The following is a 24404-nucleotide window of genomic DNA, read 5'->3' as shown; positions in this document are numbered from 1 at the left end:
TTTGTATTTTTAGTAGAGATAGGGTTTCACCATGTTAGCCAGGCTGGTCTCAAACTCCTGACCTAAGGTGATCCGCCCGCCTCGGCCTCCCAACATTTATTATTGTTTTTGTAGAGATAGAGCCTTGCTATGTTGCCCTGGCTTCTCTCAAACTCCTGGCCTCAAGTAACCCTCAGCCTCAACCTCCCAAAGTATTGGGATTACTGGGTGTGAGCTGCTGTGCCCAACAATCATACTGTTCATACACACGTTTCTCAAAACCTACCTCTTTTCTGCCCCGAATCTTTCTATAACAGTGGCCCCCAAACTGAGATTTTAGTATGATAGTATGTGAAACGTAATGGGTAAATCAATCATGTTTTCTTTTAATTTGCTATAGTTCCCTTACCAATGTCAAACTACCCTTGAGTTTCTGAGGTATAATAAATTCAAGTTAGTTGTTCCTTGTTTCTAATATCTGCAACTTTGTTCATGAACGAGAGTGACTGCACTTTTCCTTTCTTACACTGTTCTTTCAGGTTTGGGGATCAGTGTCATAGAGGCTTCACAGGATGGGTTAGAGAGTATTCCTTTTTTTTCTTTTCTTTTTTTTTTTTTTTTTTTTGAGACAGTCTTGCTCTGTCTCCCAGGCTGGAGTGCAGTGGTGTGATCTCGGCTCTGCTTCCCGGTTCAAGCAATTCTCATGCCTCAGCCTCCCAAGTAGCTGGGATTACAGGTGCATGCTACTATGTCGGCTAATTTTTGTATTTTTAGTAGAGGTGGGGTTTCGCTATGTTGGCCAGGCTGGTCTTGAACTCCTGGCTTTAGGTGATCCTCCTGCCTTGTCCTTCCAAAGTGCTGGGATTACAGGTGTGAGCCACCATGCCTGGCCTCCTTTCCTTTTTCTTGAAAAATTTTGCATAAATTTGAACACTGTGTTTCAAAAGTTAAGTAGATTTTGTCTGTAAAACCCTCAAGTCTTTCTTGGTATTTTCTTTGTGGAAAGACTTTTATCTTCCAACTAAATTTGTGTAAGATTATAGGAACTTCTTCTTAATTTTGATAATTTTATTTTTCTAGGCGTTCGTTCACTTGGTTTAGGTCTTGTTAGTCATTCTGTGTTCACAGAAAGTAGATCTACTGAGGCTTTCCTATGTGCTTGTAAAAGCCTTGATATAAGAGGATTGTAGGTTCCTTATCATCTTTTTCATCTTTTATAGGTATCATCTGTTCACATTCTGGTCAGCTAGACAGTTGATCAACTTTGATTTGCATGCAGTTCAGCTGACTGTCCTCTTAACTCATATTTCTAGAAAGATATTTTTCTTATTTCCTCAAAGCTGATTGTCTTAGATTTTCAACAAGAATAAGTGAGGTGTTTCTTAGCTGCCCCCACTCCGCCCAACGTACCCAGTTGTATAGTGAATAAAATTATTAGTTTAATGATTTAGCATCAGAAAATAACCACTGTTATTATTTTGAATTTGGATTATATGGCATGGTACTGCAGCTATAAAAAGGCATTTAAAAAGAAAAAAGATAATAGTAATAACAAAACCTTAATACTTTTAAAAATATCTTCTTAACATTTTATCTTCTAAAATTGAAATGCATAGAAATGAGCAACATTTGATTCAGTGGGAATCTTCTGGATAATCTGTCTCTATATAAAAGGATAACGTAGGAATTAAAGTAACTCTTTTAGATCTTTCAAGAGAATAGATTATAATTCCATAAGTAATTAACTATCTAATTTATTGTCATTAAAGACTGTCCATTTATTAGTTATGCTCAACGTCAAGTGTAACCAGGTATGGTGATACTCACCTTAGGAATGAGTTAAGAGTGTGCAATAACAGCCTGAAATTCAAGTTTTTATAGAAACATGGAATCCATTGATATGTTGAAAATGTTTTGCAGGAAGAAGCTGTTTGTTTTGATTCTGAGCTAGATGAACATATTAAGTGGTTCCAGCAAGAATACGTGAAAACAGAAAAGGACTGGAGAGAAATTGACAAGAGAATGAGCCAAACTTTGGAAATAAGAAGGAAGATGATTGGCAGCCGAACACCTCTGAAGGACATTCTTAAACTGTTTCCTTTCTTGAAGTGCCCTTATCAGGTATCTTTATTCTCTCTCTCTCTCTATATATATATATATATACATACATACATACATACATATATATGTATATACACACACACACACATATATATGTATATACACACACACACATATTTTAATATTTTATATATATATATATATATATTTTTTTTTTTTTTTTCAGGCAGAGTCTTGCTCTGTCGCCCAGGCTGGAGTGCAATGGCCTGCGATCTCATCTCACTGCAACCTCTGCCTCCTAGGTTCAAGCGAATCTCCTGCCTCAGCCTCCTGAGTAGCTGGGACTACAAGTGTGTGCCACCACGCCCAACTAATTTTTGTATTTTCAGTAGAGATGGGGTTTCACCATCTTGACCAGGTTGGTCTTGAACTCCTGACCTCAGGTGATCTGCCTGCCTCAGCCTCTCAAAGTGCTGGGATTACAGTGTCCAAATAGATTTTTCCCTCTTTCCTCTTGGAGTGGTAACAGGACAGCATAGCAAGACATTGGGGGTGAATCTCAGTGGGGTGTGAGGCCCAAAGGCTGCAACTAGAGCCATTTGATAGGAATTTCAGGAAGCAGACCCTCCCCACCCACCCTCTTTCCTAACCATGAAAAAGGAAAAATTAAAAAAAAAAAAAAGAATTTCAGTAGCATATTCAGATAATAGGCACTAGCTGCCTTCAGAACTAAAGAGTTCTCTGTCATTGGACATATTGTGGAGGGTGGCGGATCATCACTTAGGGGTATTTTGACAATGTGAATCACTATCCCATTTCATGCTTTTATGTAATCAAGGTAGTTTATTAAGGAACTGTTATTATGCATCCTTAGTAAAAATACGTTTCCTTTATGATCCCAAATAATTTCATAAGTGTCCTTAAATATATATGAAATTTAGGGCCGGGCATGGTGGCTCATGCCTGTAATCCCAGCACTTTGGGAGGCTGAGGTGGGTGGATTGCTTGAGCCCAGGAGTTCAAGACCCGCCTCAGCAACCTGGTAAAACCCCATCTCTACTAAAGGTACAAAAATTACCCCAGCTTAGTGGTGCATGCCTGTAGTCCCAACTATTCTGGGAAGCTAAGGCACGAGGATCACCTAAACCTGGGGAGGTCAAGGCTGCAGTGAGCCATGACTGGGCCACTGTACTGCAGCTTGGTGACAGTGAGACCCTGTCTCAAATTTAAAAAAAAAAAAAATATATATATATATATATATATGAAATTTAATGGGTAAATCAATCAAATACCCTTCCATTTAGTTCACTTAGAGTGGCCATTCAAGGTTCTTTCACAATTTTAGTGTAATTTTTGGTGGTATATAATGAAAGATCATCAAAGGTTTTACCCGACAACATATTTCATGGAGAAATTCTATGTATTCAATTAACCAAATTAAACATGAAACATCTATATATTTTTCTTCGGAGCAAAAAGAAATAAGAACTGCCTGTAAGTATTATTTTAATAGAAACATAAGTAGCAAATATCTGAATGCTCCTCTGTAACAGCATGTTCTCAGTGCTTTCCACGGATTAATCTACCTAATCCTCTCAGCAACCATACTGTGGCTTTCGCTTGTTTCCCCTTAATCTTCAGGTTGTTAGGAACTGTAATAGCCAGTCATCTCTGGCTGTTAGAAAAGTATGCCAAATGGACACATCTGCAAAATACAGTTTTAAAGCAAAAGCCTGTCAAACTTATGGTCTATACACTCCTTACGTGTAGGGAGCACATGTTAATATTAACAGTTCCCAAAGTGCCTAGCAGAGCACCACGTGTGACACAGCAATGTAATCTTGATTGAGTGAATTAGTGGAGGTTGGTAAGGCTGTTGTGATCACTAATGTCGTAGCCTTAGGGGTCTTCATTGGAGTGTGGCCTACAAAGGCTTAGTGATGAATATAAATGGACTATGTTAAGCAGCTTTTCAAAGAACCATTGGTGACAGTAAGGTGGAGGTCTCTCATAGCTTGTGTGAGGAGCAGAGAGATTTCAGACCTGATGCTGTCCCCTGTGCTTTTGTCCAGGCCTCCTGCTGTGGCATAGGTGTATCTTCCGCACCATTCCTCAAGTATTTCACCCTTTATATCCAAAATATGGAGTATGGTTTTAGTAATGACTGTACTTATTGAATAGAGTTGCCTGTTGATTGTTTGTTTGTTTTATTTATTTATTTATTTATTTATTTATTTATTTATTTATTGAGACAGAGTCTTACTTTGTCGCCCAGGCTGGAGTGCAGTGGCACAATCTTGGCTCACTGCAGCCTCTGCCTCCCAGGTTCAAGTGATTTTCCTGCCTCAGCCTCCCAAGTAGCTGGGACTACGGATGCACGCCACCATGCCTGGCTAATTTTTATATTTTTAGTAGAGATAGGGTTTCACCATGTTGGTCAGGCTGGTCTTGAACTCCTGACCTCAGGTGATCCACCTGCCTCAGCCTCCCAAAGTGCTGGGATTACAGCTGTGAGCCACCGTGCCCGACCTGATTGTTTTAGACAAAAGAACGAATCATTTTCGGCTTTTCCAGGAAGTACCTCCCTAACTCAGCCCTAGGCAGCTGGGATTTCCAATTTATAAAACCCTGTGTGCCTCCTGAAATAAAAGCAAGTTTGACCTTGCAAATACCTAGTTAACAAATGATCCCGTAAGAGGACAGTTGTCCCTACACCAAACCACCCCCACTGCCTGTTGCTCCTGCCATTGTGAAAACACTGAGTACTTAGGGAGCTGGTGGAGACAGGGTGGCAGAACAGCAGCAGCTGGGGTGGGGGGTGGTCCTGGCTGTTAACACTGACCCCCCATCGCCTCCATGCTCATTAACCTCCTTCCTCAAAAAACTTTCTTTCAACAGAGCATTTAAAAATTCAGAATGTAACCATTTACTTTATTAGGTTATCTAAAATATTATCAACTAGGAATGTGTTACTGGGATCTACTGGATGTTGCACAAGACAAGCAGGAGGGAGTTGACAAGGAAAATACCAAACACAAACTGAAACCCTTCCCCAAATTTTCCAAAAAATCCTTTCAGATGCCATAGTTTCTGCCTTCTGAGAAACAATTTCAATCATCATCTCTTTAAGTGAAGTACGTGAGAATAGCCAGCTAATAAAGTCTCAAAAAATTAAAAAAATCGGCCAGGCATGGTGGCTCATGCCTGTAATCCCAGCACTTTGGGAGGCCGAGGCGGGCGGATCACCTGAGGTCAGGAGTTTGAGACAAGGCTGACCAACGTGGAGAAACACTGTCTCTACTAAAAATACAAAATTAGCCGGGTGTCGTGGCACATGCCTGTAATCCCAGCTACTAAGGAGGCTGAGGCAGGAGAATCGCTTGAACCTGGGAGACGGAGGGTGAGGTGAGCCGAGATTGCGCCTCTGCACTCCAGCCTGGGCAACAAGAGTGAAATTCCGTGTTAAAAATAAGTAAATAAATAAATTTAAAAAATAAAGAATTTGAGTTTGGTTTTGGCCCAAATGGAGTAACTGGTACTGGTCTAGTCTTCCCACTGTTAACATGGATAAAGCTGGAAAAAAAAATATGTATGAGGCAACTGCACTCAGGCATTAAGGTATAGGCATTGCAGGACCCTGATCCTTGGTAACAGGGAAAGACATAAGATGTGCCTCAGTTTTGTGCATGGGTTACTTTCTAGCTCACTGTACAGAATGGTGGGAGGCAAGCAGCATGCGGAGGTCTCACGGAGCTGCACAGGAAGAGATTAAAGTCGAGGAATGATGAAGCAGCTGGCCTTTGTAGGACAGGCACTGGAGGAAAGTGGGCTGGGGCTGAAGTCTACACACGGATCCCCTGGGGATCCTTGGCTGAGAGCCGAGACTTCACACAGTGTTGCTAATAAGAATTCAGGCTAGGTGTGGTGGCTCACGCCTGTAATCCCAACACTTTGGGAGGCTGAGGCAGGCAGATCACTTGAGGTCGGGAGTTCGAGACCAGCCTGGCCAACATGGTGAAACCCTGTCTCTACTAAAAATACAAAAATCAGCCGGGTGTGGTGGCACACACCTGTAATCCCAGCTACTCAGTAGGCTGAGGCAGGAGAATGGCTTGAACCTGGAAGGCAGAGGCTACAGTGAGCCGAGATTGTGCCACTGGACTCCAGCCTGGGCGATGGAGTGAGATTCTGTCTCAAAAAAAAAAAAAAAAGAATTCTGGCCCAGTGTGTAGAGACCCTGCAGAACACCTCAGCATTCATCTGAGACTCCAGAAAACAATGCCTCATGAGTGAGAACCATGCCTAAGTTTGAGCGAGGACCTTAGCTAGGACTAAGGACAAACAACAAAACAGAATTGCCGAAAGAAATGATAAAATCAAGTCTGACAGGACCAGAAGATCCACCAGTAACTTATCTGCCTATCAGAACAAAATTTAACACCCTTTAAAGGAACATAATTTAATCCAGACTCCCCACTAGCGGATCACCAGAGGTTACAGTGAGCGGCGCCATTCCCATTTCCAACTCTTGGTTCCTGGACCCATGAATTCTGGCTATGGAAGAAACTGCACTGCTGAATGCTGGATGCTGATTCAGAGCTTATACAGCCTGGGAGAACCTTGCCCCAGCCCCACAAGGTATTGCCACCTAGCTGGTGCTGTAACTGAGTCTTCAACAAGCCACTCCACCAGTCTGGCAAGCCAGCTGCTTCAGGACAGGATGGTGGGGAACAGGATAAGACCAGTAAATTCCATGTATCATCACCATAGGGAATCTCAGCAGAGAAATAAAATACACGCGCGCACACACACACACGAACCAAATTGAAATTCAGAGCTGAAAAGAACAGTTATCTGAAATGAAAACATCACCATGTGCGTAGGCTTAAAAGCATATTGGAAAATGAAAAGAAAGGAGCTGTGAATCTGCAGATAGATTAATAGAAATTATCCAGTCTGAGTAACAGAAAGAAAAAGGATTAAGATGATTAATTTGTAGGACATAATCTGGGGTTGTGAAAAGGGGGGCTTTCTTTTTGTTCCAACTTTTAGGTTCAGCAGCGGGTACGTCGTGCAGGTTTGTTACATAAATAGATTGCATGTCGTGGGGGTTTGGTGTACAGGTTATTTCATCACCCAGGTAGCGAGCATAATACCCGATAGGTAGTTTTTCGATCCTCACCTTCCACCCACCCTCTAATCTCAAGTGGACTCCGGGGCCTATTGTTCCCTTCTTTGTGTCCATGTGTACTCAGTGGTTAGTTCCCACTTACAAGAAAGAACATGCAGTATCTGGTTTTCTAGTCCTGCATTAATTTGCTTAGAACAATGGCCTCCAGCTACACCTATGTTGCTGCAAAGGACATGACTTCATTCTTTTTTATGGCTGTGTAGTATTCCATGGTGTACATGTACATTTTCTTTATCCAGTCTGCTATTGATGGGCATCTAGGTGGATTCCATGTTATTGCTATTGTGAATAGTGCTGCAATGAATATATGTGTGCATGTGTCTTTCTTTATATTCCTTTGGGTATATACCCAGTAATGGGATTGTTGGGTCAAATGGTAGCTCTGTTTTAAGTTCTTTGAGAAATCTCCAAACGGCTTTCCACAGTGGCTGAGCTAATTTACATTCCCACTAGCAGTGTATAAGTATTGGAAAGGGAGGCTTTTCTGTGGCTGACCATTCACAGCTGGGAGCTTGGCTACACAGATGTTTGTGCTCATAAGTAAATACACTGAGATATAATGGGAGCCAGGAATCTCACTGTTGAAGAGAGTTAGAAGCTTGGGAAGGGGAAGGTTAGGAAAAGCCCTGTGGTATTGGTTTGGAATTGAAAGTATCAATGTGAATTCATGGTTTTAGTCTTTATGTATGGCTATTTAATGTTTACATATATAGTTATTGGTGTTTCTGGATCAACGGGTGCCTGTGTTTATGTAAATTCAAACATTTCCTAGATTTCTTCTGTGAGAAAGTCTAGAGCAATAACATCTCCGTAGCAAGTTGCACACCAGGGCTGAAACCTTGGTTTTTTTTGGTTGGGTTTTTTTTGAGAAAGTCTCACTCTGTTGTCCAGGCTGGAGTGTCATGATCATGGCTCACTGCAGCCTTGGCCTCCCAGGGCTCAGGTGATCCTCCTACCTCAGCCTCCTGAGTATCTGGGACTACAGGCATGTGCCACAATACCTGGCAAATTTTTGTATTTTTTGTAGAGACAGATTTCGCCATATTGCTCAGGCTGGTCTCAAACTCCTGGGCTCAAATGATCCTTCTGCCCTGGCCTCCCAAAGTGCTAGGATTATAGGCATGAGCCACAGTGCCTGGCTTGAAATCTTAGTTTTTAAAGGCCATTCTTCATGAAAAGGAATTAGGGTTCGTGGAAAAATAGCTCACTACAGGGTTGGGGGCAAAACAAAAATGAAAACAACAACAACAAACCAAGACGAGTCAAGACGAATCTGAAATACTGTGTAATGCCAGAAATGAAGGAAGTGCTTGCACACTAATAAGGACATGCCAAGAGGACATGGCAGTCTGTTTGAAGCGACTCCTACTGGCCAAGTCTGGGCAATTCGAGCAATTCTATAAATAATGAAAGGATCAGATTTGTAACCGTTTGGGTAAAATGGGAATTGATTAACCTGTAGTGATAGAAATAAATAAGTAAATATATGTGGAAGAAAAGAAACTATCTTAAAATAGAAAGCCAACTAATCCATGTAGAAAGAAAGGAATTAGAAAAGTCACCATTTGGCAACTATTATAGTAGTACTTGATTCAGGCAAGAATCATTAATGGATGTGGAATCTGATGGATCAAAGTTATACAAGGAACAAGATATTGACATAAACTCAAGGTATCTCCTCATAAAATACAACATATATTAATTTTACGTGGAAAAACCTGGTGAATTCCATTTTTAATCAAGTAATAAAAGTTATCTCCAATACTGGGACCAGTTACCATTTTGTGCTTCCGGACACAGTGAGAAATGCCAATATTCTTGCCAGAAATGCATAAATCTTGAAATATCATAAAACTTCCAAGGAGAAATGTTCTACAAAGTAACTGGCCTCCACTTTTCAGAAACCGGCAAGGAAACTAACAAGTTGTTTCAGACTGGAGACTAGAGAGGCGTGGTATCTAAATCTCATATGTGATCCTGGATTAGATCCTGGGCCTGTTAAGAATATGACTGGAACAACTGGCAAATTTGAATGGAATGTGTAGTAGATTTTCCTGAATTTGGGTGCCCTTGTACTTAGGAAATACACAATGAGGTATTAAGGACTAGTGGGGCATTGTGTCTACAGCTCATTTTCAACTGGATCAGAAATTGGGGGAAGCTGCACAGAGGGCACTTGTAAGTTCTGTTTACTATTTCTGCAACTTTAATGTAAACTTGAAATTACTTCAAAACATAAAAAGTTAGAAAAGAAATTCTTAGGCTATGAGCCCAGAACAGTGGCGTATTCACCTTCTTCATCCTTCACTTCACATCTTCCTGCTGAGAAAACGGTTTTCTAACGGTATTAATCTAGATTAGTGGTCCACTGTGGGTTGCCTGGTAACAAAGCCACTATGCCTTATGCATTCCAGCTTTCTGACAACTTAACTTTCAGACCTAATCTCTAGGCAATTTATGATCTACCAAAACATTCAAGGAACAATGAGGCCCAGTGGGTAGTATGTGATTGTTCTTTATAGTTTTAGGAAAAGCAATGACTAAATTAATTCACTGGAGTGTGGGTGGCTAATAATCTGATAATGCCACTCTGTCAAAAACAAGAGGGGGAGTGGTGGTGGAATCCTCTGAGGGGGAAGAGTTCAGGCAGTGGTAGGATGGGGTAGTTTGAGGAAAGGGACTTCCATAAAGTACACTGGTTTTGCTTTGACCTTGTAGTCAAATCTGCACATACATTGTTTCTTTTTCTTTCTTTTCTTTTGAGACAGGGTCTCACTACGTTGCCCAGGCTGGAGTGCAGTGGTACAGTCTCGGTTCACTGCAGTCTCGATCTCCCCGGGCTAAGGCAATCTTCCCACCTCAGCCTACCGAGTAGCGGAGACTATACACGTATGTCACCATGCCCAGCTAATTTTTGTGTTTTGTAGAGACAGGGTTTTTCTGTGTTGCCCAGGCTGGTCTCAAACTCCTGGGCTCAAGTGATCCTCCTGCCCTGGCCTCCCAAAATGCTGGGATTATACTCATGAGCCACCGTGCCCAGCCATATATCGTCTTTCACTGTTTACCTCTGTCTACTCTTAGTTTCTAAAGCACTCTCCTTTACTTAAATTTAGGATACTGTGGTTAAGTATTTGTCAGGGGTTGCTTCCTAAAATCTAACAGTTTTGTTCTTTGCTGCTTGTTGAACAAGACGTAACAATGTAGTCACCTAAAGAAATGTAAGATCTTAGAACCTTAGCTGGGTAACCCAAAGAGCCTACATATGCATACACCCTTTGAATCCTCATTTAGTTGAGTCTGCATCCAAAGTTTTAGTTCTGTAGGTTTAGAAATTTGCCATGCCCGTTATTTATCATTTCAAATTCATTTCAGGCTTTCATTCTTTTCTCCTCCCTCATCCTAAGGCTTTAATTCTCCACTAAAACTTCTAAAATATTGAGTACTTAGTGTAAACCAGCATTCAAAGCTTAATTCTAAAGGTTTTATGTCTTTACATTCTATATATTAGCTTTTCTTGTGATCTGATGTATCCATTGCTTTCTTCTTTTGTCAGATGTTCAGAGAATTCCAACTTCTTACAAGAACAGATATTTATAAGAAAACAAGGCACATTTTGGAATCCTATTCAGAAAATATACTGACTTCTTTTTCAGTGGTGGACAATCCAATCAATATTGTATTGCAAGAAAAAATGAAACATTACACAGATGAAGACATGTTGAAATGTTAGTAAACCTTGTGGAGTGGTGTGATTTCATCTGTTATCTGTCAGAATATCTAGAAAAGTTATGCTTTGGTAGTCAGTAAAATTCAGTAATTTACATTTATTGAGTTTTAAAAATATATTTAAAAATTAAAAATTTACATTACTAAAATATATTTAATAATAATTTTCAATATTTAAGTAATAAGTGAAACAACTGGTGGGGAAAAAAAGAATTTTTCCAATTAGAGGAGGAGGAGAGGTATAGATTTTAAAAGTATACTGGATATTGTAAAATTATATTTAGGGAACTAGTAACCAGTTAATTTTACAATACAAATCACAAGGGGCAGCATAAATTCTTCCTGGCTGATGGACAGACAGTACAGAACTCTTGTCTTCTGGAAGTGCTCTGGAGGTCAGATACGAGATTGTGAATGTTTTATTAGAAGAGGGTATGGTTTAGAAAGGTGTGAAACATTGATCTAAGAAGGCTAGTTTGTTTTCTGTCCAAGGTAACAAAAAATCCAGATGTTTCAATACTAGCTTAGCTTACAATTGCTAAAAGCTTATTTTTACTTCACATGTTAACATATTTGCTTTGACAGACATGAAGATGACAGCCACATGTTTACTCCTCCCAGATGTTTTTGGGGATGATCCCAGCCTTTTTGTCATCATGAATGAACAGGTATGTAGTATGTGAACGGCCACTAGTTTGACATTTTACATCTTCATGCGATTATTTATATTATTTATTTATTTATATTTTTGAGATGGAGTCTCACTCTTTTGCCCAGGCTGGAGTACAATGGCGTGATCTTGGCTCACTGCAGCCTCCACCTCCTGGTTCAAGCGATTCTCATGCCTCAGCCTCCCAAGTAGCTGGGATTATAGGCATGCACCACCACACCCAGCTAATTTTTGTATTTTAGTAGAGATGGGGTTTCACGGTGTTGGTCAGGCTGGTCTGGAACTCCTGACCTCAGGTGATCCACCTGCCTTGGCCTCCCAAAGTGCTGGGATTACAGGCATGAGCTACTGAGCCCAACCATGATAACTTATTTAAAAGCAAAGTTGGTGGTCTATTTTGAAGTATGTTTGTCATATTTACAAATATGCTACATTGCAACAAGCCGATTTATTGTAATACCATGATTAAGTTCAGATCTGTTTTATTATTTAGCTATTTTACGTATCATGGTAATGACTCCACTCTTTTTTTCAGGTGCAAGTGTCCACACCTGTGTTGGAAGTTAAAAACCCTTTCAACATGGAGGTCTGCGAATTTTCTTTATATTTAGAAAGGGAGAGGCTCACAAAGGTGGACGACTGTGTTACAGCCTTGGCTGCGCTAGTAGCTGCCTTTCATGTGTTTAGGATTGAGTGTCCAAGAAGACTGTCCCAAACCTTCAACTTCCTAGAAACGCTGATTTTCGATATGCACAGTCCTTATTTTCCTTCTTTGAAAGAAAAGGAAAACGAAGTAGGATTTCAGCACCCAGTCACTTAATAGCATGCCAAATATTGTATTGGAATTTACCTCTGGGAAAACTGAAGCTTCACAAGAAATTGTTTTGATTTAGGGTTGTGGTAGAGGTAGGTATGAGAAAATCATCTTGTATTTATAGATGCTAATGAATTTCAATGCTTTCTATCTTTACACTTAGATATTAAGTTCTTTGTGAAATTCTGTAATAAAATTCTACTTCATTAAAGAGCTGTCGATTTATTTTGAGTTTTTAGAAATTCTGCAATTGAAGTTATATTTTCAGAGGTGCCTCAGTTTTTTTGAAATACACTGTACTCAAATCCTTCAGGTTAGAGAATGGCCTTGGACTGAATTCAGCATGCCCACTTAATGCCCAGGAGCTGCACATTTATGGCCTGTGGGCTGTCTCTTTGGTCTGAACATCACTTGGGAACATTTTGAACTTGCACTGAACATTTCAAGAAGGGACACATACTCTTCTCTCCCTCAGGGGATCTGCCTTGCCCCAGGAGATCTGGTTGTCTTTAATCGCTTGTTGAGAATAAGGGCTGTGGCATTTTTGAGGTCTCCTCATTGCTGGCTGATCTTGCTGGTACAGGTCCTGATGTCTGTGACCTGTGTTCATCTGCTACTGCTTCTCGCCTTGGAAACACAGTGACTCATCCTGCATGCCCAACTAGCTACTGCCCAGAGTCCAGTTCTATCTGTTCTGCTCTTAACAATGGCTGCATAAGTACTTTTTGGGTCTAACAAGACTCAGTGCACTCTCCCTCTTTCCAACTATTTCACAAGGTAAAAACTATAGTTTAAGGTGCCCCTTGATGTTATTATCAAAATATCAACATTACTTATTAGCTTTGAAAGATAGACCAGGGCCTTTTGGGAACAGAAAAGGGATTTAAGTGTGTTAAAAATACCTACACAGCATAGTGGGATGAACATTTCCTCGGTTACATGATCAAATTAATTTTTTTTAAGTTTAAGAAAGGTTCATGTGGGCCGGGCATGGTGGCTCACACCTGTAATCCTGGCACTTTGGGAGGCCAAGATGGGCAGATCACCTGAGGTCAGGAGTTCGAGACCAGCCTGGCTAATAATGTGAAACGCTGTCTCTACTAAAAAAACAAAAATTAGCCGGGTGTGGTAGCACATGCCTGTAGTCCCAGCTACTTGGGAGGCTGAGGCAGGAGAATTGCTTGAACCTGGGAGGCGGAGGTTGCAGTGAGCCAAGATCGTGGGATTGTACTCCAGCCTGGGCAACAGAATGAGACTGTGTCTCAACAAACAAACAAACAAAAACAAAAGAAAGGTTCATGCAAACTATTGAAGAAATACTTTTACACTACCCATCTCTGGAAATAACTGCAAAATATTTATTCTATCACTGAAATGATAACAGCCTGTTAGATATCTTTCTCTACATAAGGACTGTTCATTAAAACGCTAAAGCCAGTGAGATAAAAGTCAAAGAACAGTTGCCCATTTCTACAATCACTATTAATTAACTACTTACATCAAAACACAGGCAGAGTAAGTAACAATTTGGCACAAGTCATTTTGCCTAACCTAGTTCCTATCCTCCAGTAATCATTTCTTCCCTTTCATTAGAATGTACCTTTAGTTCCTTACAAACTTTCCTTTATTTCCCCAAATTACTCCTTCCTTTTAGTCCTTTATTCCCAAATAAATTTACCAAGTTCTTACAGATTCTTTTCCTTATAAGGTATACATCCCTATGGCTGAAGTTGAATGACAGCCTCTCTCAGGCCATGACAGGATGACAAGGTGAGCTACAAGGAAACTGCAGTGAAGTTTGGCTCCAAGCATGACACAGACATGGGCTGACCTTGAAGGTAGATTCAAGCCCATTTTATTGTCTTTCTCAATGGTGTATCTATCCCCAGTGCCCAGCACATCCTGACACTTGCTAAATTCAACATTGCTTGACCAACATACCCTATTTTATTTAGGGGCTGAGTCTACTGAATCTAGAAGTTGCAGAATGGCAGCCTGAGGACAAATATCAACCTGCACAAAGGTTGTATTTGGCTTGCGCAGTGTTTTCAATTTTTTTTAAAAAATGCCTTTAGATGGGAAGGTCCTACCAAGGTCTATATTTTCTATTCCTCCCTTTTCTCTCTTTTATTTTTATTTTTTTGAGATGGGGTCTTGCTATGTTGCCCAGGCTGGTCTCGAAATCCTTGGGCTCAAGAGATCCTCCTGCCTCAGCCTCCTGAGTAGCTGGGATTACAGGGTTGAGCCACTGAGCTTGGCTTCCACCGTTTGTCTTACCCCAAGCCTGCATCTCTCATTTCAGAGATCTCCCTACAATCATGGTACCCTATATTCTCTGTTAAAACTTAGACTATATCCCAGGGATGGAGTGGTGAGAGTTTTCACCTTCTTGAGGTACAGTGAATTCCTCACCACCCTACAGATGCTTAATGCCTTGCCTCTAACATGTAACAACATGTTGCACAGAATGAGTGGATGTCTTCAATAAGATTTTAAAAATTGGCCGGGAGTGGTGGCTCATGCCCATAATCCCAGCACTTTGGGAGGCTGAGGCAGGCAGATGACCTGAGGTCAGGAGTTCAAGACCAGCCTGGCCAACACGGCAAAACCCCATCTCTACTAAAAATACCAAAATTAGCCAGCCGTGATGGTGGGCACTTGTAATCCCAGCTACTCAGGAGGCTGAGGCAGGAGAATCACTTGAACCCAGGAGGCAGAGGTTGCAGTGAGCCAAGAGCACACCACTGCACTCCAGCCTGGGGGACAGAGAGAGACTCTGTCTCCAAAAAAAAAAAAAAAAAAAAAAAAAAAGAAGAAGAAGAAGATGTTTAAAATCTCATGATTTAAACTATGCTTTAGTTCTATGCTTTACACTTGAAAAAAAAATTCCCAATGGGGATGAATTGGACTTGACCTAACAATATAATCTTTCAATATTTTTGTCATCATCTTGGGACGCAGTTTGACAATTCTGAATCCTACAGATTCATTACATAGCTAGTAATGTCCAAATACTTGATGCTCTTCCTGTTCTTGTTCTGCCTCTCCTATTTGAGCTTTCTTAAAAATCATACATATGTAAAAAGCATCTGTAATTAAGATTTTATTTCATTCATATCAGATATAACAAGTACAACTTGAATGTACAAATTCCGAACAAAACATAAAAAAGAAAAAACAGCAACAAAAAACTTATTTAAGCAGATTCATGCAAATAAATGACTGGGACACTGCAGATGTCACTGACCCTGTTTTACCTTGAATTGACAAATGCAAAGGACTGCTAATGGACTTCCAACAGGGATATCAAAGGAAGTCCTACATCATAAAAAACGAAAGCGACTAAAGAAGAGGTGGAACTTACCCCAGAATTCAGACAGCATGCTACAAACTTACTTTCTATTTTTAAAATAGTCCTTGAATAAATATCCAATCCTGGAATCAGAAAGTACATCAAAAGACGGACAAAATAATTTACCTTTTGCCTTAGAAATGCATTCTTGCAAAAGAAACACTACCAGCTATCAATTTATAATCAAGGGTTTTCATTTAAAGTGCATCTGTATGCTTATATATCGAGGCAAAGTATTCTACAGAAAAAGGAATCCTTCCAAAACGGAGGTTCTTGGGCAATTACTTTGGGAAATCACCTCCCTGATCTGTGAGCATTTCAAATTTTGTGTCAACTGAAGTTGCTCCTTCACACCTTGTCTTTTCAGCAAAATCACGACACTCGCTCTTTAGCCAACCCTGAAAAAAACCTTTGGGTTTGGAGGACAATGCATGACCTGAGACAGCACTCTGTACAGATTAGTGTTTCTGTTGACAGAATGAGCTCTTAGTCTCTGTAAACCACCACAATTTCATCAATGACAATTAGAAGCTCAAGATCATCTCATAAATACTTCAAGACCCTCACAAACATTCCCCCCAACCATAACTGCATACAACTGCGTACTCCTCTGACGCCATCTGGCTCTTGTAAACACCGGGGCACCAAGATGAGTGAGACTGATGCCACTCAAATACACTACCTAATTTATTTATGTTTATATATTTTATTTTTCAATTCCATTCTTTTATATACATGTTTTTGGTAATTATAGTAAAGATGCTGGTGAAAAGTAATTTGTTTAACATTTCATAATGCGTGCAAAAGGAAAAATACTGATTCAAAGAAAAGTCATTCTTACAACTATTCAGCCCTGACAATTACGACAAGCAGTTAGGCAATATCATGACTTGCAAAGTTATACTTAGCATAATGTTGCAATTCAAAATATGGCACAAAATTAACAATACAGATAACAGTCCTACTGGCTAAACTTAGCCAGGTTTTGACTAATTTGGTTTAAAGTGAAATTTGATTATATAAAAAGGTTTCTGAAAGTATTGAAAAAGAAACAGTGTACATGAAAGAGAATTCAACAATGTTTACAAAATGCTAAAAGTTCTTACTCTGCCCCCCCATTACCATAAATAATTAATGAAGTCCCCCTTCCCCCCACCCCCCAGACTCAAAAAGATTTACAAAGATAAATTTAGCTCAGTGAACAGAACCAAAAGATGACTGTTGTTAGACAGTACCTGGTTAAAAGCTCAAGCACTTTCATAAGAATTCATATATATTGTCTCTTGAGTAATATAAATAATCCGATAGTGTTGCTCTTTTGAGTTTTGGAGACTTCTCACTTAGGAGTTATAACCGTCCTTGTGCTTTGAATAAAACATGAGCTTTAAAGCAGAATGCTGATGGTATTCAGAATTCACCATCTTCAAAGTTCATTGTGAGAATTCTTCTCTGCAGCTTTGAACATCAGGATGGAATTGAAAATTTTGAGAGCAGGGCCCAGTTTAATGCTCATAATTTTAACAATGTCTGTTTGAGTCATAAGTAGAAATGCTTCTCCATCAATTTGCTAAAATGGGGGAAAAAAACAACAGAATGTGGATTAACAAGATGCAGTGTTGTAGAAAATATTCAAGGTTAAATTACCAGCTGTCTTCTACATAGCAATGCTAAAAAAGCACACAGAGAAGTTCATGTGTGCAATGACATTTCTTGATATATGGACCTTTCTTATCCACAACGACACACCCCAAAGTGGACTGGGAACAAAGTAAACTAATTCACCTGAAAAACCAGCCAAAGGAAAACAGAAGGTGTCCCTACCTTCCTGTGATTACTTTGAATTAGTTGTAGAGTTAAGAAGAATATGGAAAAATCCAGGATGCCCAAAGTCTAGTTTTTATCATGGCAGGTTTTAAAATTAGAAGAGATAACAGGTACATGAATGTTTGTGGACATAAAATAACTCAGGCAAACATATCAGCTACATGCAACATTTTTTTTTTCCAGAATTAGCCTTCCACCATGAAGAAAAGAAAATCAGAAAGATAACACTTATCTCTAGTGTGGCCACAGTTAGTCTTTACACACAGAAGAAAAGAAAAGCATTTACTAACGGGGCAATCAAACAGTGAATGTGAGGCTGGTGTTAAGAGTCACTGACTTTAAGGTGGTTCTTCTAATACTCAAGTAGGGTAACTATGAGAAAGACCCTTCCTCTCTCTGGACATCTTCTAAGACAAAAGTCTATGCTTCTGAAAAATAGGCTACTATTCTCTAGAAGTTCAAAGGTACAACACATCTTTTAGGTTAAAAGATAAAATACTATGAAAATGATGTCTGGCTTACTGGGCAGAGCAAAAAAAAAAAGTCTTTCATTATGACTTTCAGCTCTTTTATCACCTTAAAAAAAAAAAAGAGTTTCCCTTTCCCACCTTGTACAAAAAGTAAAACACACTTTTGTTCTCTGCCTTAGAACATCAGAAACCTTGACAGCAACGCACTCTGTTATGGGTTGAATGGTGTCCCTGTCACAAAAATTCGTATATTGATGTCCTGACCCCCAGTACCTCAGAATGTGACTTTTATTTGGAAATAGGGTCAGTGCAGAGGTAACTGGTTAAGATGAGGTCACACTGGAGTAGGGTGGGTGCCTAATCCAATTATGACTGGTATCCTCATAAAAAGGAGAGATCTGGAGAAAGAGACACATATAGAGGGAAGGCAACGTAAAGACCCAAAGACAGACCACCATCTACAAGTCACATCTACAAGTCAAGGAGAGAGGCCCAGGACAGATTCTTTCCTCACAGCCCTCGGGAGGAAGCAACCCTGCCAACCCCCTGACTTCTAGCCTTCTTCAGATTCTCAGCTTCTAGAACTGTGAGACGATGCATTTCTGTCATTTAAGCCACCGGTTTGTGGTTGGCATTGTTATGGTGGCCCTAGCAAACTAAGACAACTCTAAATTCTGCAAACAGTTCTCTAAACAAGGCTGATATAATTAAATAGCTACTTCTGAAGATTTTCCTCTCTCCTTTAAAAATGAAAGACTTGTAAATATAAACTGCCTAAATGCTTCATCAGTAAGAACTGGAGTCATCTTACACAACTTCTTCAAGTAACAATTATGTGGAAAAAGTGTGCTAATTTCAGTAAAAAGACATCCTGCTGTTGTAAACTAGAAGGAAAGACGTTCCAGTGTTAATCTCCAAGTGTAGCACCGTTAAGCGGCAGGTATGAGAAATGTTCTCCTGTTTTTTGGAAACATTTGGTCTGTTCTCATTTGCTTGTGCTATGACAGTCCTCTGATAAAGCAAGGTCAGGAAGAAAGGCAGATCTATTAACACTTCGCTCAACCAAGGCAGACCTTAGTACAATGGACAGCCTTAGAGAAGTCTTCTAAGTCATTAATGAAAATGTCAACTGACATTCCCAAGGAGCCCACTACAAAGGCTGACTGGTTTACTATAACCTTGGCCCTACTGAAGGCTTGGCGCAGACAGCAAGTCTCCTTCTGAAACTATGTAAGAGTATAACACAACAGGTAACTGATGAAAAAAAAAAAACCTCCAGAGAACTTAGTGGCTGGGATTTGAAGTTAAAAGTGGGACAGTAAGGATACATTTTGGTAGGTTGTTATTTATAAGGTTACATACACTAGAAAGAAAAAGAACTTGAGGCTACTTTCAAACTCTTTATTACATACAGGTTGCTCTGACATGTGGCCATACGAACAAGTCTTGATTGGAAGGAAGTAAACTTAATTCAAGAAAGTACATCCTAAGAACAACAGTGACCACTGCAATGTATTACAAGGCTTACTTTTTTTTTGGTTAGCTTCTGCAATGCATATACAATGCCATTATTCCAGACATTAGGTGTCTTGCTAATGGCCTAAAACAAGGGAGAGGGATTTGGAATTCAGGGGCTCTGGCCTTCCATTTCACTGCCCTTTCCACTGTTCACTATTTGTTCTTTTCCAATGCCTTAACTCGAAACCACAGTGACATGCTCTGTCTGAGTGAGTCTTTCTCAGAGTGTAAAGGCATGAATGTATTCACTCAACAAAAATATACTGAATGTCTATTATATTCCAAACACTCTTCTTGGGCCTAGACATATAGCAGGGAATAAAACAAATAAAACCAAGCGAGCAAAAAACTTTTTGTGGAGTTTACATTCTAGAAGTGGTAGACAGACCATAAGCCAATAAACATACTAAGTAAGCCAATTAATTAGTAAGTTAGAAAGTGACTCATGTTGGCCAGGAGCAGTGGCTCATGAGTGTAATTGCAGCACTTTGGGAGGCTGAAGTCAGTGGATCACTTGCAGTCAGGAGTTCAAGACCAGTGTGGCCAACATGGTGAAACCACATCTCTACTAAAAATACAAAAATTAGCCGGGTGTGGTGGCACGCACCTGCAGTCCCAGCTACTTGGGAGGCTGAGGCATGAGAATAGCTTGAACCTGGGAGGCAGAGGTTGCAGTGAGCTAAGATTGTGCCACTACACTCCAGCCTGGGCGACAGAGTGAGGCTCTGTCTCAAAAAAAAAAGGTGATTTGTGCTATGATTAAACAGAGCTGACTAGGAAGATGAATGGGCAGCAGGAGCAGGGATGCATGTGTGGTGACAAGAGGCAATTTCAAGTAGGAAAGTCAGGGCAGGACTAATTGGCAAGCTGGCATCTGAGCAGAAGAAGTGAGCCACATGAACATCTGGAGGAAGAGTGTTCTGTGCAGAAGGAGGAGCGGGAGCAAGCCTGGACAATCAGAGGAAGAGCAAGGAGGCCAGCACGTAGACTCGTGAGGGGCAGTGTAAACAAAGAGCCAGAGGGCAAGAGAGGTAATGAGGTGTCAGACTGCAGGCCCTTGTAAGGACTTCTGCTTTTACTCTGATTGAGAGATGAAGCTATTGGAAGGACCTGAACAGAGGAGTGACATGGTTTGACTTATGTTTCAGCAGGGTAACCTTGGCTGTGCTGGGAATAGACTGTAGAGGAGCAAAAACAGAAGCAGGAAAATGAGTTTGGAGGTTACTGCACTAATCCAAGTGGGAGAGGATGGTGGCACAGACCAGGGTGGTGGTGGCAGTAGAGTGATAGGGTTTTACATGTTTCAAAGATACACCCAATAGGATTTTCAACAGATGAGATGTGGCATGTGTAAGAGAGAAGTCAAGAATAATTTCCAACAACAGCCTATCTGAATACTTGTCCTTTGCCTTTTAAAGATGATTTATAAGACTTCGGTTAGATTTGTACTATGGTTTACTTGTAGGACTCAAAACCCAAACCCACTGACCTTGTGAGACATTTGAGAACAAGGACTAGGTTTCATTATTTTCGAATCATCCTTCTCACAAGAGCATGACACAAAGCAACATACGCATGGTAGAAATTTAACGAATGTGCACAAGATGAATGAATGAAGGAGTAAATGAATGAATAATACATATTGACAGAGAATATTAACTATCTCACTCCTCCAGAAAAGGATCTAGCTTTGAGCGTATTTGGTAACTGAGGAACATCTCCAAAGACAATCTGCCATGAATAAAAAAAATTACTCAAAAAATAGCATCTCATTTTGAATTTAAACTTGAATCTTACTCAAACTGAATAATAGAGCAAACCTATATGGATTATCTAGATATCAACATAATAAAAAAACAGAAGTTATAAAAGAGATGCATTATAAATTTATTTTCAAAAATGCTTTATTTTCAAAGGTATTGACTACATGACATTTTCCAAGACAGACCAACAGCTCCCTATGTGGCTCTAAGTCTGCTCAGCGATACAGAATGAATTCAGGCTGGGCATGGTGGCTCACGTCTGTAATCTCAGCACTTTGGGAGGCCGAGGTGGGCAGATCACCTGAGGTCAGGAGTTCGAGACCAGCCTGGCCAACACGGTGAAACCAAGTCTCTACTAAAAATACAAAAAAAATTAGCCGAGCGTGGTGGCGGGCACCTGTAATCCCAGCTACTCAGGTGGCTGAGGCAGGAGAATCGCCTCTGCCAGGAGGCGGAGGTTGCAGTGAGCACTCTAGCCCAGGAGAGAAGAGCAAGACTCCATCTTGATTTAAAAAAAAAAAAAAAAAAAGGAAAAAACAGAAAATGAATTGAGAGTGTCAGTGAAGACACTCAGGACTTAGGGAAAGAAAATCTGAATAACTGCCAATTAAAGATCAAACAGAGAGAAAATAAAACATTTGCACAATAAGAACATAAATCAGAAAAAGGATGTTGGAAATCAGATCCTTGTGCATTTTAACAAGCTTTCATCTAACGCATAAATTATACCTAACAGTATAACAACACTGACAACTGGTGGCTGGATTGTTAGCTGTGTCTATACTCCTGCAATGAAATGGAAAGTGTGCTGTTCTTAACAGTTGAGCTTTACACATAGGGGCAAACAAGGTGTGTATGCGTGTAACTGTAGACAGCAGATGTTGGAGAGCACCTTCTGAGATTACTCAGTCTACTTTCTGCCTTCTGGCAGGAGTAGACACAGCCAAAACCAGAGGGGTAATTGACTGCTTTGCTTGGAGGAGATGACAGGCAAGTGGCTTATTTTTAAAGGTCTCTACTGAAAAGGGTCTCCTGCTGTACGCTTACAGAATTAAAAGTTAGAAACCAGATTCCTTTTTATTCTAGTGCTCACTGTAAGTGATATCATTCTTAATCACCCCTTATATTGAAGTTTTGGAGAGGGAGTTGAAAACAACTAATAAAATAATCTTCCAAAAGTGGACTGTGATAAATATCTTATTATAAACATTATTGAGGAATGTATATGACTTAAGGGATTTTTTTTAGACATAATGCTAATATTACTTATTATAAACCTCAAATGGAGTCAATCATGGTGTTGTTAGAATGACACTGGAAAATAAAATAATGGAAACTAATTTCACTTTATTAAAAAGATAAAATGTTGCTTATTTCTTTCTTTGGCTTCCTCTGTGCTATAAACTATATAAATGCATGCTATTAAGTTCTGTGGGTTTTCTTTTTATAAGGAGCCTAGTGTTACTGCTGTGGGGTATCATAAAATGGTACTCACAAACATTCTTATGCATCTCATCTTATACAAAGACATTTTTATACAACTGATTCATACTGCCTGTTAGTATACATCAATTTGTCAATTTCAACACACCCCATCTCTTTTTGACTCTGCCAATTCCACACATTTCACCATCCACTGCATTTCAGTGCTTTGATCCCATTAAGTAACATATTGCAATTTAGTGGAACACTTACTTCATCTTTAAATACCTTTCCATGTTCTTCACACCCAGGTAAGCTCTGTATAAATTCTGACACCTGTCAAAAGCAATATCAAAATTCCCAGTTAAAAAACACAGTCAGAATCTAAATGCTACAGGTTCAAAACATTTAACCCATATGCTTTAGTTATTTCTCTCACAATAATTTCTTCTCTTTCAGAAAAAAAAGACTAAAAGCTACCTACGCTCAATGTTTCACACCTCTTAAGCCAGTAATCCTGTATCTGGTGTCGGGCAGCAAAGAAAATAAAATATACCTCGTCTGTGCTCCATTTGGAAACTTTACTGGCAGGGATTCCTGCGACAGTTGGAAGCAGTTTGCTTTGCTGCTCCCAGCGCAAGGGCAGACATGGAATTGGGGACTTAAAGGACAGAAAGACAGCTGACCGACGCTGTGCCTGCTGGACGGTGGGTTCTTCCCGGGCACCTGGTCAATGAAAACAAATGGGAAATCACTCTCTGAAAGCAGCAAGAAAGCCCCAAATGTCGTGCATCTCCCAGATAATGAGACTGGGGGTGGGACTGGTTAAAGCATTGGTCCCTTTCAGCATTATACTATTGAATAGGCTCTTCTTTGTCTTTACTGAAGGTCACTATAAAAAACAACCTGTAAATTCAACTGATATCATTTGCTACAGCACTCATTACTAAAGACATGCTTCATTATGTTGTTCAACGTTGTCTCTTTAATGCTTCAGATAAGAAACGTGCCTCAAAGTTTTAATGGGAAGGAAAGTTAGTCTTATTCTAGGAAGTTGTTTATTTGCTCCCCTTTCTGCTTTGGATGCTGTAAAGGTAACAGCCAAGTTGCATCTCACGTCTAACACCTGTGCTTACCATGTATTCACAGTTGGTGTACTTTCTCTCTCCTTTTGTCTCAGGGCTTGGTTTGGTTTTTTAACTTCTTATTTACTAATCATACTGATTTTTTAAATAGCCAATTCAATTTTTTGACAGGGATATGAAATTATTGCAATAAAAATAAAACAGCAGAAATGCAAATGCTTTTGTAATTTTTTACTTGTTCAGATCAAAATTAAAACTACTAAATATTCTTACTGTAGCCTGGGCAACAAGACAAGGTCCCATCTCTTGAAAGAAAAAAAAAACCCTACTGAATATTCTATTTATGTTAGAGCTTCTGAACCCAAAGCTAGTTGTATGGCTGCTTTCCTAAAACAGCCATTCTCTAGTAAAGGATTTTTGTCCTCTGGACGCTTGACTTAGAGCTGTCAATCGTCATCTCCTTACGGTCCTTTAGAACAGAAACCTTTTCTGAAAACTCTGTATTCAAAGCACCTCAGAAGAAAGGCAC

At 39.9% G+C, this 24404-nt stretch overlaps 2 protein-coding genes across 32 annotated transcripts in view; one reads left to right on the top strand and one right to left on the bottom strand.

Moving 5' to 3' along the window:
• The window catches only part of SAMD3 (sterile alpha motif domain containing 3), a 72113-nt gene extending 59461 nt beyond the window's left edge, over positions 1 to 12652 (top strand). The window contains exons 8-11 of one of the 2 annotated variants that reach the window (XM_031012598.3): positions 1900 to 2100; positions 10785 to 10956; positions 11543 to 11625; positions 12163 to 12652. In XM_031012598.3, coding sequence (XP_030868458.2) covers positions 1900 to 2100; positions 10785 to 10956; positions 11543 to 11625; positions 12163 to 12447 — 741 coding nt within the window. In that variant the 3' untranslated portion in view covers positions 12448 to 12652. The remainder of the gene's footprint in view (positions 1 to 1899; positions 2101 to 10784; positions 10957 to 11542; positions 11626 to 12162) is intronic. The other variant, XM_055391661.2, reaches the window with a different exon arrangement.
• Positions 12653 to 15531: 2879 nt separating this feature from the next.
• The window catches only part of L3MBTL3 (L3MBTL histone methyl-lysine binding protein 3), a 123360-nt gene continuing 114487 nt past the window's right edge, over positions 15532 to 24404 (bottom strand). For all 30 annotated transcript variants that reach the window (XM_055391654.2, XM_055391659.2, XM_031012582.3 and 27 more), the window contains 3 exons: positions 23347 to 23516; positions 23064 to 23126; positions 15532 to 17360 (listed from right to left, as the gene is read on the bottom strand). In XM_055391654.2, coding sequence (XP_055247629.1) covers positions 17217 to 17360; positions 23064 to 23126; positions 23347 to 23516 — 377 coding nt within the window. In that variant the 3' untranslated portion in view covers positions 15532 to 17216. The remainder of the gene's footprint in view (positions 17361 to 23063; positions 23127 to 23346; positions 23517 to 24404) is intronic.

This window comes from Gorilla gorilla, chromosome 5 (genome assembly GCF_029281585.2).
Source record: "Gorilla gorilla gorilla isolate KB3781 chromosome 5, NHGRI_mGorGor1-v2.1_pri, whole genome shotgun sequence".
Taxonomy (NCBI): Eukaryota; Metazoa; Chordata; class Mammalia; order Primates; family Hominidae; genus Gorilla; species Gorilla gorilla.
The sequence above is the reverse complement of the archived record's forward strand: the minus strand, read 5'-3'. Positions and strand labels throughout refer to the sequence as shown.